At 41.4% G+C, this 21,469-nt stretch overlaps 1 protein-coding gene across 1 annotated transcript in view; it reads right to left on the bottom strand.

The window, feature by feature from the left end:
* The window catches only part of LOC126202932 (carboxypeptidase B-like), a 278,801-nt gene that overhangs the window by 139,800 nt on the left and 117,532 nt on the right, over positions 1-21,469 (bottom strand). The window contains exon 4 of the mRNA XM_049937068.1: positions 4,496-4,641. Within this exon, the coding sequence (XP_049793025.1) occupies positions 4,496-4,641 (146 nt within the window). The remainder of the gene's footprint in view (positions 1-4,495; positions 4,642-21,469) is intronic.

Here is a 21,469-nt window from a genome sequence, read left to right as displayed (position 1 = left end):
ACTATTGAAGATAATTAATTAACTTAAATATGTTTTATATATAATGCTCAAACCAACTTATCAATGTATAAAGCCTGTTCATATTTCTGTCGTGATGTACCAGTCACTTATGACTTATTTACTGTGTATTCACACCCAAGTGGTGATCACTTACCAATGTATAAAGCCTATTCAAATTTTTGTCATGATGTACCAGTCACTTATGATTCATTTATTGTGTATTCACACCTATGTGATGAACTCTTACCAGTGTATAGTGCCTAACCATATTTTGTCATGATGTATCAGTCATTTATGATTCATTTATTGTGTATTCATACCCAAGTGGTGAACACTTACCTATGTATAATGTCCAACCACATTACTGTTTTGATGTTCCAATCACATATAAAACACAACCAATATGGTGTATTAGTCACTTATTTAAGTTATTGTATATTGTTACTCAAAGCAACATGCAACCACACTCTTGATATCTCAATACCACTATATGTTGACACTTACTCTGAAGGAAGAAGCAATGACTGAATTGCATAAATATTTTATGAAAGTAATCATTATATGTTTGTAAGGACAGAAGTGAAACATTGGAAGTGTGGGTCAGCCATGTTGGCATGGGGGTCAGTACTTTGTGTGAACTTGCACAGAAAAAATGTAGCTTGTTGAGTAAGATTCATTTCATTATTGTAAGTATGTTACTACTTATTTCAGTTTTGTAAAGATGCTTTGATTTTTCGTGAATAAAATAAACCATGCATTGAAACATAATACAGAATTAAATATTCATTTAATCAAATAGTTAAATGTTACAGCAACTGTCTAAGAATCCAGGACTACGGCTGCAACAGATCGTCTACAACAATGAGTACACGACCTTACGTCAAACTAATTCATAGATACGTTTTATGGCAGAAATAGACAGGATGTAAAATGTAGACTGACAATGGCAAGAACAGCATTTCTGAAGAAGAAAATTTGTTAAAGCGGAATACAGATTTAAGTGTTAAGAAGTCTTTTCTGAAGGTTTTTGTGTGGAATATGGAAGTAAAATATGGAGGATAAACAGCTAAGACAAACAGAGAATGGAAGCTTTCAAAATGCACTGCTGCAGAAGAACCTTGAAGATTAGATTGGTCAGTCATGTAACCAATGAAAAAGTACTGAATAGAATTGGGGAGACAAGAAATTTGTAGCACAACTTGACCAAAAGAAGGGATTGACTGGTAGGACACATTCTGAGACATCAAGGAATCATTGGTTTAATACTGAAGGGAAGTTTGTAGTCGTAAAAATTCTAGAGGGAGACCAAGAAATGAATACGGTAACCAGATTCAGAAGGATGTGGGTTGCAGTGGTTAATCAGAGATAAAGAGGTTCGCACGGGATGGAGTAACACGGACAGCTGCATCAAACCAGTGTTCGGACTGAAGACCATAACAACTATATAACTGAGGAAGGAGACAGAAATATTCTATTTATATATACAGCACCATAAAAGCCGAGAAGAAAAGAAATGAAACTGTCACAAGTATTTGCAGTTGGTCAAAATGTATTGAACTGATACCCAATCGAATTTCAGTTCAAGGCCTGTATGAAATTTTGCTCCACCCCAAAGAGTGACAAAAATACAAAAGGTTCTTGATGACATTAAATTTATAGTACTGCTGAGATGCACCCCAATAGTTTTCTTCATCCTCCTACAAATGAAACAGCCAGGTATGGACACCATCAATTTCAAGCAAATGTTTGTGTTCACCTGTTATCCAAATCTGAACTGTGTTCCTATGGCTGCACTTTTCATTCCAAACCAAAAAATATAAAGATAATAATTAGAATAGATGTCAAGTAAAGTTTAAATAGGAGAAGAATCATTAATGAAATAGCATCTAAGACATTTTAACTCCATGTGATCAAAAAGAACATAAAAAAGTTTGTACTTAAGTTATAAATACAGGGTGATTCAAAAAGAATATCACAACTTTAAAAATGTGTATTTAATGAAAGAAACATAATATAACCTTCTGTTATACATCATTACAAAGAGTATTTAAAAGGGTTTTTTTTTCACTCAAAAACAAGTTCAGAGATGTTCAATATGGCCCCCTCCAGACACACGAGCAATATCAACCCGATACTCCAACTCGTTCCACACTCTCTGTAGCATATCAGGGGTAACAGTTTGGATAGCTGCTGTTATTTCTCGTTTCAAATCATCAATGGTGGCTGGGAGAGGTGGCCAAAACACCATATCCTTAACATACCCCCATAAGAAAAAATCGCAGGGGCTAAGATCAGGGCTTCTTGGAGGCCAGTGATGAAGTGCTCTGTCACGGGCTGCCTGGCGGCCGATCCATCGCCTCGGGTAGTTGATGTTCAGGTAGTTACGGACAGATAAGTGCCAATGTGGTGGCGCTCCATCCTGCTGAAATATGAATTGTTGTGCTTCTTGTTCGAGCTGAGGGAACAGCCAATTCTCTAACATCTCCAGATACTGTAGTCCAGTTACAGTAGCACCTTCGAAGAAAAAGGGACCAAAAACTTTATTGGCTGAAATGGCACAGAAAACGTTCACCTTAGGCGAATCACGTTCATACTGAGTTGTTTCCCGCGGATTCTCAGTGCCCCATATACAGACATTGTGACGGTTGACTTTCCCGTTAGTGTGGAAAGTTGCTTCATCACTAAACACAATCTTTGAAACGAAAGATTCATCTGTTTCCATTTGAGCACGGATAAAATCACAGAAATCGATTCTTTTAATCTTATCAGCTGCAGACAGTGCTTGAACCAATTTCAGACGATAATGTTTCATAACTAACCTTTTTCGTAGGACTCTCCATACAGTTGATTGTGGAATTTGCAGCTCTCTGCTAGCTCTGCGAGTCGATTTTCCTGGGCTGCGAACAAATGCTTGCTGGATGCGTGCTACATTTTCATCACTCGTTCTCGGCCGTCCAGAACTTTTCCCTTTGCACAAACACCCATTCTCTGTAAACTGTTTATACCAACGTTTAATACACCACCTATCAGGAGGTTTAACACCATACTTCATTCGAAATGCACGCTGAACAACTGTCGTCGATTCGCTTCTGCCGTACTCAATAACACAAAAAGCTTTCTGTTGAGCGGTCGCCATCTTAGCATCAACTGACGCTGACACCTAGTCAACAGCGCCTCAAGCGAACAAATGTACAACTAAATGAAACTTTATAGCTCCCTTAATTCGCCGACAGATAGTGCTTAGCTCTGCCTTTTGTCGTTGCAGAGTTTTAAATTCCTAAAGTTGTGGTATTCTTTTTGAATCACCCTGTATAATGGAAATTCCTGGATGGGACAATACATAACATAGCGGAAAGCAACCACACACCTACAAGCAGACTGATGTGTAGTGCATAGACACACATAACAGGAAACAGTATTCACACTAACTTTAGAGCTGTTGTGGTTTTTCTAGTAAACGTATTCACATTCACTTACACACACACACACACACACACACACAACTATACAGACATTCAAATTAACACAACCATAGCTATGGTGAGACACATTATCATCAATTATTGAGAGCCATTGCCTGAACTAGTGGAGATGGAGTGGAAATAATGAAGTATACATGAGGCAAGGAAGCCATAGTGGGACAGTGTCAGGTCTTTCACCAGATGACTCAGTAGTTGCACAACAAGGTGAAAGGAGTTCAGAGAACAGAGTCTGCCTCTAAGCTGAATGGTAACGTGCTTGCCTCTCATGCAGTGGGCCTGGGTTTGATTCCTGGATGGGTTGGAAATTTTCTCCACTCGTGGACTGGGTGTTGTGTTGTCCTCATCATCATTTCGTGCTCATCACTGGCACACGAGTGCCCAATGTGGTGTCGACTGCAATAACACTTGCACTTGGCAACTGAACATCCCTGGACAGGGTCTCCTGGTCAATAATGCCATACAATCATTTCATTTCCATTTCCAAGGAGTAGAGCATATAAGAGACATAAAAGAGAGGCAGAGGGGAAGGGAGGAGGAAAGAGAGGAAGTGGAGATGAAGAGAGAGATACGAAGGGGACAGAGGAAGGAAGAGGAGTAAAAACTGGAAGCGAGGAGGATAGAACAAGGGGAAGAGAGGGGGGAGAGAGAAGAGAGAGAGGAAAAAGGTGGGAAGGAGGGATCAAGGAAGAGAAAGAGAGGGGGGGGGGCAGAGTTGTGGGAGAAGGCAGTAATGATCTATCTGGGGAAGGAGTGGTGTGAACAGAAGAGAGAAGGAAAAAAGGGCAGTGGGATTGTGAGAGCACAGGATATGTCTTGAGAGGATACAGTTTAGTCTCAGTGTGGTTATGTGTGTGAATGTGCATACTCTTGCTAGAAAAAGAGTAAGAGCTTGAAAGATAATGTGGTTATTCTTTTCCATTATGTGCTTGTATATTCCAAATGTAAGTCCACTATACATCAGTGATTGCTTTTCCTTATTTTATGTGTTGCATTTAAATAAAACTTGTACTTACAGGCCCATAGCTATGAAATGTAAGGTAGAGCTTAAGGCGATCTCTAATTGACATGACATAAGCCCTAAATGCCTGTGTTTCCACTTCAGAGAAGGGCTTTTCTCCTGCATAACAACCTGAGCATGGATCACTGCTAGCACCACATTCTGTCACAAAACCAAAATGATTTTTAGGATAGTACCACAAAATATTAAATTATATCTCAAGAGCAAAAGACTACAAAAATAATGTTATTGACAATATTTACAATAGTAAAATAACTGTATTTCTTATATTATTTTCCACAGAGACCCCACTGCAATCTGATAACATGAGCACAATCATTTTATTGCACACTTCATTGACAAGTTTGAAACTGAAAAATGTCGCAGTTCCAAATCAATGAAAGATACACATATCAGCATCATCTATTAGGAAATGAATATTTGGCAATATTGATAAATCTGGATATGGATTCAAACACAGAAAAACGTACATCTCAGAAGACAATGAGAGAAACATCCAAAAAGCTGAAATTATTGTTTTCAGTGGGGAAAGAAGAGAAAAAAAAACAGGTAATTGTTGAGTAATGTTATCATCTACCACATCATAAAAAGCTTCAGTATTGTAGTAAATTGTGACAATTACAAAAGGAACAATTGTAATAAAAAGATGTAACACTACTAATTTAAAGTGCATCAGAAGGACTCCTAGCCTTAACTTAAATAAGCGTTTTGTTTTCATTTTGTTTATTTTGTTGTTTGAACTGCATCATTTGATTTGTGTGGACTCTGATAGTGAGAGCAGCTGCTGCAGAGAGGAAACTCTTTCACTAGTAAAAGCAGCCATGCCTGAAATATCTGAGGAACTATGATTCATTGTGCATTATGGCTGATGTGAACTTAGACTTCTATTTGCCCCATGTCGAATTATAGAATAAAGTGCAAGTTATACATTACTGTGTCATTACAATATTTTACCTTTATCCCATCCCATGGATAAAATCCACATTGGTGACCCCTGAAGACCATGTACACCTCATCTGAATGCTTCTATGTCCCTAGATTGAATACTACATACCAAGAATGGAACTATCTTGTAACTGTCATACACCCCCAATTTCTAAAATGAGAAAGTCACTTTTGTATACTTTTGTATGGATGTGTTTAGCACGTCACAAGCAGGAAAATTATCATTCTCAGTGCAGTGTTAACAATGCTGACAATGCTGCTTATGTATCTCAACAGACAGTCTATTGGGTGATTTTATTCTGTACTTTACTCTGTGCACATATTATTCCAATACTGCACATCAGCTTCTTGGACATGCAAATACTTGAACGTCCATTGACACTGATATGTCTACCTCCATACATTCAACTGCGATAAAAATGTTTGTCCCACATCACATTGTTCAACCAGCTGAAATGTTTCTGGACATTGATACTGAACTTATACCTGAACCACATATGGACTGTGAACTAATCTGTTGTGGCTCGCTGTACATTGTCCTGCCCATCAGCGCAACCACAGATCAACAACTCCACCACCCATTTCAGTTCACAACTTATGCTGCCTCCATTCTGTCCACACCAACCTGTGATGTGGTTCTTGATTACTGAGGGCATTCTGACCACCCATGGCCTCTTGGATGACAATTCAAAATTTGTCACTTTGCTCAGGCTCTTGGCAATCATGCAGACATAATCAGTGATATAATCTGGCTCTGTCTCCTGCAGAGAGCAATAAACAAAACACCACAAAGTTTGCACTAGATTAGTGCCTTTCACAAATACCAGAGAAGCAAGTAAAACAAGTCATCTATGGTTCAAATGGCTCTGAGCACTATGGGACTCAACTGCTGTGGTCATAAGTCCCCTAGAACTTAGAACTACTTAAACCTAACTAACCTAAGGACATCACACACAGCCATGCCCGAGGCAGGATTCGAACATGCGACCGTAGCGGTCGTGCGGTTCCAGACTGTAGCGCCTTTAACCGCTCGGCCACTCCGGCCGGCAGTCATCTACGATGAATGTCTGAGCTACAGGATGCCTTCACAGCCTTGGTGCCAGTTACATACAGTGATGGATATTAACCTCATGCCTGAACACACACTTTGTCGATTGTAGAGTTCCCACATCAAGCACAATTGTGCAAGAACACAAATCACTGTAAAGCAAATTAATATTGGCAGACAAGATTTTTACTGTTTTGCAGAACCAAAAATGTATAATGCCACACTTAACAATACCTCCAACAGTGACTCGCAGCAGCTATGCCATGCCAATTGTGTGATGCAGCCAACCAGGCCAATCACACCTGTGTGTAATATAGCTCCCTCACAGGGGGCAGTTACCTTCAACTGACCACAGCAAACATTCACACAATCGTAAACCATGCCTTGCACATTGAGATTTTTGTATGGGCTGCTTCCACACTCAATTTGTTGATATGACATATAAATGCCAACCATCATGTGATTTCTCAAACTGAAGTGCAATCAGAAATACCGGGTGATCAAAAAGTCAGTATAAATTTGAAAACTGAATAAATCATGGACTAATGTAGATAGAGAGGTACAAATTGACACACATGCTTCGAATGACATGGGGTTTTATTAGAACCAAAAAAATACAAACGTTCAAAAAATTTCCTACAGATGGCGCTTCATCTGATCAGAATAGCAATAATTAGCATAACAAAGTAAGACAAAGCAAAGATGATGTTCTTTACAGAAAATGCTCAATATGTCCACCATCATTCATCGACAATAGCTGTAGTTGAGGAATAATGTTGTGAACAGCACTGTAAAGCATGTCTGGAGTTATGGTGAGGCATTGGCGTTGGATGCTGTCTTTCAGAATCCCTAGAGATGTCGGTCAATCACGATACACTTGCAACTTCAGGTAACCCCAAAGCCAATAACTGCACAGACCTGGGAGGCCAAGCATTACAAAAGTGGTGGGTGAGCACACAATCATCACCAAATGACACACGCAACAGATCTTTCAAGCGAGCAATACTTTGTTTATTTTTTTGGTTCTAATAAAACCCCATGTCATTCCAAGCATGTATGTCAATTTTTACCTCTCTATCTACATTATTCTGTTTTTGTTCTAATAAAACCCCATGTCATTCCAAGCATGTATGTCAATTTTTACCTCTCTATCTACATTATTCTGTGGTTTATTAAGTTTTCAAATTTATACTGACTTTCTGATCACCTGGTATTTACATCAGAAAAATTGTAAATTTGAGTCTTCCTTGATTTGTAGCTGAATGCTGCTACTAAGAATAATGTTTATTGGTAAGTATCCTAACTGTGAGTTGGCAGTTGTTAATATTTCAGGAATGAGGTAGCAGGTACTTACAATTGAAGAGAATATTTTTATTAGTTATTAGTCAACAATTAGTTTTATGTAATGCATTGCAAAGTAGCAGTAAAAGAATACAACTTTATTTTAGTTTTTATAGGTTACATTTTTTGTGTACTACTTTCAGAGAATTCTTCTATGCTACATAAACACATGGGTTTATTAATGTGTTCTGCAATTAATTTGAAAGATATTTCTTTGATAAGTGTCCCATGGCTTTGTTATTTATTTTTTATTTACTGATTTATTTATCCTGGCTAGGTAACCAGGTATTCTATGTGTTTTACAAGATGTTCATCACAACACACTTGTTATAGGAAGTCTTACATTTAATACGAGACATTACACATAGAAGTAACTATAAGACAGACAGTGGACACAGTAGTAGTTATAGTATAATGGTTGGCAACAATTTATTTACAGCTTATACAGAATAGTTACATGTTCTAAGGCTTTACTGTCCTTCAAAGTAGTCACCTGCATCATGTATAACTTGTCAGCAATGTGTAAGTTGTAGGATACCTTTAGCAGTGCCAGTTGTGTTGATAATTCAAATGGAGTTATCTATTGCCCAAGGAACCTCTCTAACAGTTCTGAAGCAAATGCCATGAAGTGCTTCCTTCAATTTGGGAATGAAATTGAAGTCAAAAGGGAAACTCAGGGGATTGTGATGGGTGGCATAGCACTTCCCATCTCCATGGATTGAACAAATCACTCATAAGTTGTGCGATATGTACCTGAGCATTGTCATACAAAATGGTGGCAGGACCTGCAGAAAGTGTCACCACTTCTTTCTCTAATATGTTCACAGGCAGTGTTCCAGAAACGAATATCTGAGAGAAAGAAGCAGTGATGCTTTATGCAGAACCCCCCCCCCCCTCTCCCATTATTTTGCAGGTCAATGCTCGGACACATATGGCATGAGTTGCGAATTGCTGCAACATCCACCAGACTTAAGCCCTTGATTCCTAAATTGAAGGGAGTACTTTGTGGCACACACTACAGAACTGTTACAGAGATCAGTCAGCCAATAGACCACTCCACTGAAACTATGAACATTACTGGCCCTGCTAGGGCTATCCTACGACTTCCACATCATTGGCAACAAGTTATACACAATGCTGGTGACTACTTTGAAGGATGGCAAAACTTTGGAATGTGTATCTATTTTCTACAAGTTGTAAATAAATAGTTACCAGTAAATTACAACCACCATAAAAAACACAAAGTTTACATTAATTCACGAAAAGTAGAACAACAAAGACAAAATACAGACAGAGTTTAAGCTGGTGGCAGTGGCATCAATTGATGTGAAACAAGAGGGAGAGGTAACGAAAGAGAGATATGACAGAAAAACATAAGAAATGGGGACTGAGGGAAAGAAAATGATGTAACTGACTGAAAGAAGTGTAAGTAGAGTAACTATTAGAAGATAAGAGCATTTGCCTTACTATTTAACAGAGAGAAACTGGCCCTACAACAATTTTCTGTTGGTTCTGTGGTTAATGAAAGGGAGAGCTTCAGGCTTTTTCTTAGATGCAATAGGATACTGAATTGAGCACAGAGTGCCGTGTAGTTTGTTACAGAGGTGTACAGTTGCAACAGAGAAGAAATTTGCAAACGTTGTTTTATGGATCGCTAAGATATTAGATAAACAAGACATCATGTTATGACTACAAAGAGATAGCTGGTACTTGATGTCTGATTTACATATTTATTTATTGCATGTTTCATGGATACATACAGTGATTAGTCCCCATGAATATGAAATGTGTTACGATAAAGATTACTATACATCGGTATGCCAGACTTAAGGACAAAAGTAAATTTCGCGTTATGCATCACTGCCAAGTAATGTAGCTCAATGAAACTTGGAAAATCCAGTATGGAATGAAACAGTATAATGAAAATGATGGTTGCTACCCACCATATACATTGAAGCACCAAAGAAACTGGTACAGACATGCCTATTCAAATACAGAGATATGTAAACAGGCAGAATAAGGTTCTGCTGTCAGCAGCGGCTATAGAAGACAACAAGCATCTGGCGGAATAGTTAGATTGGTTGCTGCTGCTACAATGGCTGCTACATGTACGTAAGCATCCTGTCTGATCACCTGGATCTATTCATGTGAATGTGGTGTTATAGTCATCACATGAGTGAAGGGACGTAGCATCTCCAAGGTGGCAATGAAGTGGGGATTTTCCAATACACCCACTTCATTTCACGAATGTACCATGAATACCAGGAAACTGGTAAAACATCAAATCTTCGACATCACTGCAGCCAGAAAAAGATCCTACAAGAACAGGACCAACAATGACCGAAGAGAATCATTCAATCTGACAGAACTACAACCCTTCAGCTAATTGCTCCAGATTTCAATGCTGGGCCATCAGCAAGTATTGGTGGGCAAATCATTCTATAAAACATCACCGATATGGGCTTTCAGAGCTGAGGGCCCACTTGTGTATGCTTGATGACTACATAACATAAAACTTTATGCCTTGCCTGTACTCGTTAGCAGTGGCATTGGACTGTGACTGGAAACTTATTGCCTGGTCAGACGAGTCTCATTTCAAATTGTATCGAGCAGATGGATGTGTATGGTTGTGGAGACAACCTCATGAACTTATGGCCCCTGCATGTCAGTAGGGGACTATTCAAGCTGACTGACTGACATCTAGATATGACTCTGTCAGGTGACATGTACGTAAGCATCCTGTCTGATCACCTGGATCTATTCATGTCAATTATGCATTCCAATGGACCTGCGTAATTCCAGCAAGGCAATGCAAAACCCCACACATTCAGAATTGCTACAGAGCGGCTCCAGGAACAGTCTTCTGAGTTTAAACACTTCTACGGGCCACCAAACACCCCAGACATGAACATTACTCAGCATATCTGGGATGCGTTGCAACGTGCTGTTCAGCAGAGATCTCTACCCCCCACACTCTTATGAATTTATGGACAGCCCTGCAGGATTTATAGTGTCACTTCCCTCCAGTACAGTTTCAGGCATCAGTTGAGTCCATGCCACATCATGTTGCAGCACTTCTGATTGCTCGTGGGGGGCCCTACACAATGTTAGACAGTTGAACCAGATTCTTTGTCTCTTCAGTGTAGCAGAGATGCAGAGTCACAGAAGCCGGCCGAAGTGGCCGTGCGGTTAAAGGCGCTGCAGTCTGGAACCGCAAGACCACTACGGTCGCAGGTTCGAATCCTGCCTCGGGCGTGGGTGTTTGTGATGTCCTTAGGTTAGTTAGGTTTAACTAGTTCTACGTTCTAGGGGACTAATGACCTCAGCAGTTGAGTCCCATAGTGCTCAGAGCCAGAGTCACAGAAAGGCACAACAAAAAGTCTGTCAGAAAGTTAGCTTTTGCCCAACAAGGTAATTGTCAAAAATAGACAACATACAAACATGCACACACTCACACAAACACAAATCACCCACACATGGCTCCAGCTGTCAGAGACTGTGGTCATGTGTCTGTGTGTGAGAGTTGCATTCATGTGAACATGTGCATGTGAGTATATTTTCTATTTTTGGCAAAGGCCTTGTTGGCTGAAAGCTAAATTTATGACAGTCTTTTTGTTGTGCCTTTTTGTGACTCCGCATCTTTGCTACACTGTGACTTAGCGTCTCCACTATATGGTGAGTAGCATCTATACATTGCATTATATTGTTCAATGAAACTTGGATCATACATAGAAAGAACTGTTACAGAATAGTACACAAGGTAACTGAAAGACATACTCAATGAAATAATCAGAAACGATACTTTTATTCAAAGACAAGAACTACACTGAAGTCACTGTAATTTATGACAGTCCCCTGAACATTACAAAAGACGGTACACAGGTCTTACTATGGTATGTGAACACCAAGGGTGGCAATGTATGCTCTGCAATGTGCTCCCATGCTGTCCACAAGTTTGATAAGGAGCTCTTGTGGCACTGTGTCCCATTCCTCCACCAGTGCAGCTGACAACTGAGGGATGATCACTGGTTCATGAGGATATGCTGCAATATATGTCCCCAGCACTTCCTACATATTCTCGATGGGTCTTAAGTTGGGATAATGGGCAAGCCAATCTATTCATTGAATATTAACTCATCTCAATCAATTCTCCACCTGTGCATTTCTGTGTGGTCATGCTTTTTCATAGAGGAAAATGAAGTCAGGGATGACTGCACCCTTGGAAAAAAGAGCATTGGGAAGGAGTACAGTAACACAATAGTGCTGAGCAGTGAGTGTACTATGTGCAAAAATTTGGAGATCAGTACACCCATGCCTCTGCATACCGTAGCACCTGACCCACAAAAATGATCATATTTGACAGTTTGGATGTACCTTCATATTGCTTGAGGCTGGAACACATAATGCACCCAGCAACTCTAAATCTTGGACTATGGTACCCTCACCAGTCAACATTATTGTGCCACTGCATTTCTTTCCTGTGAAAACAAATTTATTGTTCTGGAAAATGAGTTTATTGCCAAGGCTGCGAATCAGAAGAAGAATATAAATGACATCAGTGTTGTACAGAAGGCTGTAGCAAAAAAAATGAAACAGAACCTTAGTAGTTTAGGTCAAAAAATTTGATATGTTAACAACAGTATGCAAACTAATGTGAACAGTTTTAGATGAAAACATTTTAGTTCAGAAAAATTGTATTCGCAAAAATCAGTATTCAAACACTCCAATCTAAAGTTTTCCAGCAGACAATTTACATCCAGTGGATTTTCTGAAGCACTGTAGAGATAGTTTTGTGTCAGGCATGAGGGATGATCAAAACATTAAATTTGTTAAAAGATGTCTTGAAGGCAAAGCTCTGTCTTGGATAAATCTAAATTTAAGTCAGTGGGATACATATCAAAGTTTCGGAAGAATGGATGGACTCTGAACAGGGGAGAATTAAAAGTGAATTTCTGAATGGTCCTAATTACTATAGGAATAGGGACAGTACTCTGAAAGAATTTTGTAAGAATCAACTTAAGAAATTAACACACCTTGACAAACCATTTGATGCAATGACAATGATTGACACACTCAAAATAAGATTACCAGAAAGGTTGCAGTGAGATTTAGTACATGGACCTGATGACTGCCTTAAACAATTTTTGTGGTATGTTGACGGGCTCACAGTAGAAAGAAGTATGTACCATAACAATCAAAATGATAAGAGATCACAATGGCAATGACCACAGAATCAGAGATAATGGTAACATCTATCAGGGTCAAAATGTTAATAGAGAAAGAAATTTTGAACATCAGCAGAATACGAATAATGGGGATAACCATGGGCAATTTAATAGGAGAAACAATCATAGTGGTAAATATTCAGGAAACAGCAGTCCACCTCAATGAATGTCCACAGTTTTGGGGCTAGAAAACACAAATACAGGGCCCCAAATTAACACTTGCAATTAGACAATAATAACAGTGTTCTTAATGTGGCACAGGTATCTGAAGTTGAATAGAAGGAATATCAGATTTCTCATTTATGTTTTGATCAAACGTTTTGGGATACTATGTTTAATTATAGTGATGTAGATACTAATCACAAATCAGAATGAGAGTATTGAGAATTTTGATGTACTATGTACTAGTGATTTCTTCAACTGGTCAGGAAACAGTGTTATTGATGTACGTAAAACAGGTAATGACTGTATTGGATCTGACTTAGATGGTATTTTTGATGCAAATATGAATCAGAGCTGTGAAATAACTGACGTTTATAAGTCTGAGACTGCTAGCTTATTGCAGATAAATGGAGGTGTTGATAGAAATGAGACTTGTGTTGTTAATAAGTTTGTTGATGAAGTAATTTTGGAAGAATATGATGATGATAATGATGATGATGATGATGATTAGATTAGATTAGATTAGTTTTTCGTTCCACAGATCCATGTTGAGGAGATCCTCGTGGATGTGGAACATATCACCTTTTTTTTTAAAAAAAAAAAAAAAAAAAAAAAAAAAAGAAAAGAAACTGAAATAACAATACTAACAGTATAAATATATACAATACATCATTTGTTTCTATTAAAAAATGCATCAATGGAGTAGAAGGAGTTGGCCATGAGTAAGTCTTTCAGGCTCCTTTTAAAGTGATCTTTATTTGTAACTAAATTTTTTATGTTTGCTGGCAAATTATTGAAGATGTGTGTTCCTGAGTAGTGGACCCCTTTTTGAACTAAAGTAAGTGGTTTTAAGTCCTTGTGCAGATCATTTTTGTTCCTGGTATTGTATGTATGAACTGAGCTGTTTGTCGGAAAAAGAGATATGTTATTTAGGACAAATTTCATTAAGGAGTACCAGTTATTTGTGGAGTTTAAGAATAATGAAGTTTCAGAATTATTTGTGAGTGATGTTGACCATACAGATAAGTGATGATGTAAGTGAGGGCCATGGAATATCAGTCCAGTCAAAGCACTTTTTTATTAACGTCATGCAGAGTAGTGATCCAAATAGTAAAGGTGAGTTACCTGTAAGCCTAGAGAATAAAGGTGAAAATTTTTTGAAGTGTGTTTGGGATCAGATTGATGTCAACATACATAAATGTGCATTCTGGAATAAGTTAGCTGTGGTTAGTCAAAATTTGTATTCAAATTGGTGGAATGAAGTGAAATAAGATCTAAGCAGGAAGTGTAATTTTGACAGTAATATATTTTGTGTTCCTTTTGTAATAAGTGATGGTTCTGCTATGGAATCCATTTGTTGTGTTCAATCTTTACCCGATAACTTGAGTAACCAAAGTAATGCTATGATACCAGTAAAGTTGATAAAACCCAGTAAAGATAGTGTGGATATAGCATATGATGAAAATGAAAGTGATCTTTTAGATGAAGTGGCTAATAACAGGAATGATGATTCAGATTTTGGATATCCTTACATTATGATTAAGATTCATCTGCAGGAAGGAAACTGTTTGACTGATATAGGTAACCCAATTTGTGGTATATCTGAACAATTTAGGGACAAGATGTAGTATAAAAAGAATTTTGTGGAGAAGTCCACTGCACATGTAAAAATAAGAAGGGCTAATGGTAAGCAAAGCAAGTATGTAAAATGTCAAGTACTGTTAACTTTTAATATAGAGGACTAGATCTATGAAAATGGATGGTTAATGATCCCAAGTCTAGAAGAAAATATTCAGGGGAGCTTCTGTAAAGTTTGGAAGGTAGGAGACGAGGTACTGGCAGAAGTAAAGCTGTGAGGACAGGGTGTGAGTCGTGCTTGGGTAGCTCAGTCAGTAGAACACTTGCCCGTGAAAGGCAAAGGTCCTGAGTTCAAGTCTGGGTCCGGCACACAGTTTTAATCTGCCAGGAAGTTTCAATATTCACTATGTTTGTAGATTCATAATACTATATAATTTTGCTTTGTTTGTCCGGTATTCAGTACATAAGATAACATGATCTCTAGAGTTTTGTCTTATCTACTGACTGAGTTAAAATCTATGATACACTATATAATTATGTTCTGTAATAGATTTGTGGTTTAGAATCTGATACATATATGCCATGGGACTAAATGAGTAGACCCTTTTACAATCTTGATGTGGGACAATGTTCTTAATTTGTACTGTAAAAATCAGGAATCTGTGTGTAATACCTTATTAGTCCATTATTATTGTTTTTAACTCTGTTTATTAATGTTCCATATGTGAACAACTTTTAATCTCAACTGACATAAATCCCACATAATTGATTCTGGAAAATTAATAGGAAGAGCATATGCCGTGTGATGTGAAGAAGGTATTGAACAGCATATTTAGTACACAAAACAATGTTTCAGGATTTGATGTGAATGCCAGACAGGAAGTTACCTATCCATTGGAGCGTGTAATGAGGACTCTAGCGAGGAAACTGAAAGATGTGGGCAGATTCACTCCCCATAATGCTGTATGGGTGCACCCTGCTGGACCAGTCAACTTGCAAGAGATGTAGGTGCTGGGTAATTAACTCAAGCATCTGATAAATACATCACTGTTGTGACTGAGATTTGTAAATTGTTAGCAAAGACTGCTACAGATACGTAAATGTATATCTTTCATGTAGGGGAATTAACTTCTCAATTCATTATGTAACTTAAAATCAGTAGTTTTTTTCAAGTTTTAAACAAATCATTTAGGCTCTTTTGTATGTAGGTTAGTTTGTATGGACAATTAGTAAATAGTGTGTAAGACATTTACTAGTATAGACAATATAACAAGATGTACACATCTGATTTCATACACTGATTTTGGTTCTCAAGCTACTCGATTATGTCATCATTCAAAGCTGTTTATGACTCTAGTTACCTGTACTTATCCTGAGTATTACAGTATTGTACCTGACACATACTTGAGATGTGGACAGACTTCAGGAGGAAGTTTGGCATGGTTTCACCAAAAAACACTCCCATTTTACAGTAGTTCATTTATTCACCTCTTTACACAAACAAGGCTTACACAGAACTGAATGGCAGAACTGCACAAAGATGATGTTTAGCTTAATTCAAAGATGATACTTAGATAAATACTGGTGTCGACCCCATCGGCGCCACATAGACCCAACCCCCCCCCCCCCCCGCACTACGGAGTACATTTGACAGGCCGGGGGAAGGGGGAGGGGGAGGTGTACTACGGCGTCGACAGGGGTGGTCCGTGGGAGCCGGACCATAGTCAGCTCGACAGCATCGTCGGGGAGCTGAGTGGGTAGGTGTCATGACGGAAGGTCTGGCCACCAAACCTGGAAGTCGTTGAAGTGCGCCGGGCATCGTACTGGGCGTGCTGGTCGAGCGGAGACAGGTCGGCCAGTGGTTTGTGGGAGGAACGCAGCGATAATGATGATGTGTCCGGTGGGTGTGTTGAACACACGAAGCATGTCCAGGTCATCATTCGGCAAGAGGGGAACACATTTCACAAGGTGGCAGGAAATGGTTGAGGTTGTGTCATGAGCACCAGATGGAGGGAAACACACGACAAACAGTGTATCATCGCATAGTATTATGGAGATTTCATGGATTATGTCCTGGAGAACAGGCACAAACACCTCGCGTGAGGGCACGTTCAAGATGGGGGGCGTGAGAAACCTCGACAGGGTGAGGCAGGCGAAGGGCCCGGTGAAGGGCTCAGCGGTGAAGGCATGATCGTAGGTAAGATTGACGTGGGGAGCTCAACGGAGTGTGTGAGACCGGAGTAGAGGGTGAGGCCAGAGAAGAGCTCGACGATTGGAGTTGGAAGTCACTCGACCGAGTGTGTAAGTCCGACGTGGAGGGAGTGGTAGGAACGTCATGAGCCACGACACTGAGTGGCGTGGTCGTGGCCTGAAGGGGGGTAGAAGCAGGCTCGGCATGAGCAGGCTTAAGTCTGTTGAGAGAGACTGTAACAGCTGAACTTTTATCTGGATGTCATAGGTGTTGGCTGAGCACCAGAGAACTCGGTACAGGCTGGTATATGGATGTTGGAGGGGAGCACAGACAGTGTCATCTCGGAGCATGACGTACTCGCAGTTGACCAGAGATTTCGGGATGTGAACCTTAGGGTGGGAATGGATGGCGGATGGAGGGATGTGGAGGTTGATGAAGTGGCATCTGACGCGGGCCACGAAGGAAGTTAAGTCAGACTGAGGGAGAGAAGCGGAAGGGTTCACAAGTTCGCCAGGGAGGACAATGTTCTGCCGTATATGAACTCAGCTATTGTGCCTTTGAGGTCTTCCTTATAGATCACACGAATGCCATGTAGCACAAATGGAAGGGCCTCCGTCCATAGAGAGACATGGAATCGAAGTGATGCCTTGAAAATGCGGTGCCAGCACTCCACTAGCCCGTTACTTTGTGGGTGATATGCTATGGTACAGATGCGCTGGATGCCGCAAATGTTACAAATCTCATTGAACAGGGGCAATTCACATTGTCCGCCCTGGTCAGTCATGATGATAGCTGGACATCCGAAATGCGATACCCATGATTCGATGAAAGCTCGAGCAACAGTTTTTGCTGTGATATTGGGGAGGGGCACAGCCTTGACCCAGCGAGTTGTTCAGTCGAGAGAAGAGAGAACATAATGAAAGTCGTTAGAGGGGGGGAAAGGGCCGACAATGACAATGTGAATATGTTCGAAACACCCAGGAGGGATCAAAAAGGAGCTGAGGGGGGGTGAAGTGTGCTTGTGTACTTTGCAGCATTCGCACGTGATGCAGGAGCATGCCCATTGCTGGCAGTACTTGTTGACATTTCTCCACACAAAACGCTCTGCTATGAGGCAGGCAGACACACAAACACCGGGGTGGGCTAAATTATGCAGTGAGTTGAAGACAGCTCGATGGAGCGTGGTACGGATGAGGGGGCGTAACGTGTCCTTACTGTTGTCATACCAGATGTCACCAGAAATGCCAGGGAAGGTGGTGCAGATGAAGTGTAGTAAAGAGGTAGAGTCTGAAATCAAGTTTTGTGTGTCCTCGTCAGCGGGTTGGAGGTTAGGCAGTTCAGAGAAGTCTAACAGCGAATGAACGGCGTCAACTCATGAAAGGAAATCAACAACAATATTGTCAGCATCCTTTATGTGTCTGACATTGGTGGTGAACTGAGATATGAAGTCCATGTATCTGAAGCGGCGAAGAGGCGGGTCAGCTGGCGGGTTTGAAACGGCCGCAGCCAAGGGTTTGTGGTCTGTTAAAACATAGAAAGGGCGTCCCTCAATGTCAGTTTTAAAATGCTTGATCGCTTCATAGACCGCAAGCAACTTCCTGTCAAACGCGGAATATTTCCGTTGTGCGTTGGTGAGCTTGCGCAAGAAGAATTGCAGAGGCGAAGTTTGGCTGTCGACTGTCTGGCTAAGGACAGTGCCGATGGCAGTATCGCTTGTGTCTGTGGTGATGAAATGCTGCGCATTGGGATGAGGATGTGTGATGGTGCAGGCCTCAGCAAGAAGATTTTTGAGGGCAGTGAAATAGGCAGTCATAGCAGGGGTCCATGGAACGGACTGAGATCCAAAAGTGTTGGTGCCTGCCAAGGCGTACGTCTGTGGAGCCTGAATCTCTGCAGCCCGAGGTAGATGACAGCGATAATAACTAACCGTCCCCAGAAAGTGTCGGGGCTCTATGAATGACGGAGGTGTGGGCAGGTTTAGTATTGTTTGTAATTTGTCAGGGGGCGGTGAAATGCCATCGGCAGAGTCCCGAAAACCAAGTAAAGTGACAGCGGTTTGATGTAGCTGCAATTTGTCCTGGTTGGTCTCGATGCCTGCTGCCACAAGAGTGTTCATAACAGTTTGCACATGTCGGATGTTGTCCTCGATGGAGGAACTGAACATAAGAATGTCATCAAGATATGTAAAGCAGAATTTTAGTTTGAATAGCACTTCGTTGATGAAACATTGCCTGGTCTGGGTTGCGTTTTTCAGACCAAAGGGCATGAATCAAAACTGAAATAACTCAATTGGGGTGGTGATAGCTGTCTTCTCAATGTCTTCAGGTACCATGGGGATCTGGTGGTAGGCCCATTTGCAATCAATGACAGAGAACCTGGTCGCACCTGCGAGGGAACTAGTAAAGTCGGCAATGTTGGGTATGGGGTAGGTGTCCATAATTTAGTCGACGGTAGTCTCCGCACATGTGCCATGACCTGTTTTTCTTGGATGTCATATGTATTGGCGTGGACCAGCTACTGGCAGAGGGTTCAATGACGTTGGAGCTTAGAAGTTCAGAAATCTGCTTTTTAAGGTCAGAGATGTGCTTGGGACAAAGTCGACGTGGTTTACTGGAGATTGGGGGGCCTGGTGTGAGTCAAAGCTTGTGAACTGTGCTGTTGGTGATGACGGAAATGTTGCTGACAGCACGGGAGGTGGTTTGTTTACAATGTGTGGCGGGCAGGGCAGGCGATACGTGGTCGTTGTGTTCGGAGCCACTCGGTGGATCCAACGGGAGCCAAGGTGGCGAAGTGTCCCAGGAGTCAATGTGACAAGATAGCCGCCAGCCCGAAGCAGTGGCACCGTGGTCAGGTGAGCTTGGTAGAGCTCGTGAAGCGTTAGTGAGTCCATTGTCCAAGGGTGCGGCCTGTGGCAGCACGGTCGCGGGCGTAGCCCTAGGCGCGAGTGCACTGTTTGTGTTGTATGTGGCAGTCGCACGGCGGCACTCAGGAGCCAAAGTTGCATAGTTTGAGATGCCGTCTGCGAGGGTAGGGGTAGGAGCTGTCAGTTTGGCAACACATGAGGCTCGTCACGCATGCGCAATCGTGTCCGGCCGAGTGTCAAACGCTGCCGCGTTAGAGGGATGTGGTCCTGTGGAACTGTCAGTACACATTATGGTAGAATTAATAGCACAGTTTTGAAATAGGGCAGTGATGCATCATGTTACTTGTCAGCAATTGTCACTGTTTGTTCGACAGGTTTGGGAGGACTCTGAGCCAGAGCAAAGCGGATATGAGGAGATAGTTTATCTGACCAGATGGCGGGGAGAGCTGTGTCAGAGAGTAGTTCACTGCTGACCAGGGCACATAGCCATCTCCAGAGTTGGGAAGGTCTGTCGTTGCCTAGTTGCTCGACGTGGAGCACTTGCTGTATTGCTGCCACAGTTGAGCTTGCAAGCCGACATAGAACTGTCTCTTTGGCTAGAGTGTACCAGGTAGATGAGTCCGGAGCGTCGACCAGGTCAGCAATCAAGTCCTCTTGGTCATGCAGATGGGTGATGCGACACAGAAACCTGGCTGACTCGTCGAGTTTGTAATGGTTGAACACTTCTTCCACAATTTTGAACCAGGTTGTTGCTCTGTTGGGATTAAACGGCGGCAGCATTGGTAAGTGTTGTAGAATGCTCGGAAGAACAGGTTGAGTTGAATTCTTCGGGGCATTGCCTGAAACAAGCTGTTGTTGCCGTAGTATTCCACGAGAGTGTGACTCCTGGGGATGTGGTGACGATGGCTGGTCGGGTGGCAACGCGGAATGCCGATGTGGGTGTGACACTATAATGTGTCGGTTGCATTTGTGGAAGCTCAACACGTCGCGTTTGTGTGCGGATTGACGTGTCATGGAAGACCGACGCGGATGAGGCATCGGGATGTGCCGAGAACAGTAGCGGAAGCTCGACTGCTGCCCGCTGTCCACAAGCCCAGTGTGCAAAATGATGTCAAACGTCAGACAGAAATGTGTTAATGTTCACTGTTCGTAGTCACTCCACTCAAAACGATGTGCAGATAAGGTGAATGTGGTGACACAAAACACTGAGGCGTATCAGTAGGACGAAGATGGAGGTCAGGCAGAGATAACAAGTTATTGTTCCTGTTGCAGGCTGAGGTATTGAGGCAGGAAGGCATGTGCTGATACTTAACCGAGGCAGGTGCGGGCATGGTTGGATACTGAGGAGGTTGACCTGTGAACAAAGCAGTTCCGGCCACGTGTCAGGAATCCGCGTGGTACTGCATGGATTGTGGCATGGCAAATCGTTGTCCCGGCGGTGGTAGGTTGTCCAATGAAGCTTTTGCAGAAATCGCCAGTGGTCCCGCACTGCACGGAGATCCATAAGAGGTAACTGTACCGTCAATGAGGGAGGGCACATGTGGTGGGAACAAAGGCGTCAGATAGCCGGAGTCTTGTGCACTCGTAACCTCACTTATTGTTGCAGACTCGAAAAC

This window comes from Schistocerca nitens, chromosome 1 (genome assembly GCF_023898315.1).
Source record: "Schistocerca nitens isolate TAMUIC-IGC-003100 chromosome 1, iqSchNite1.1, whole genome shotgun sequence".
In the NCBI taxonomy this organism is placed as follows: Eukaryota; Metazoa; Arthropoda; class Insecta; order Orthoptera; family Acrididae; genus Schistocerca; species Schistocerca nitens.
This window is presented reverse-complemented; position numbering and strand designations above follow the sequence as displayed.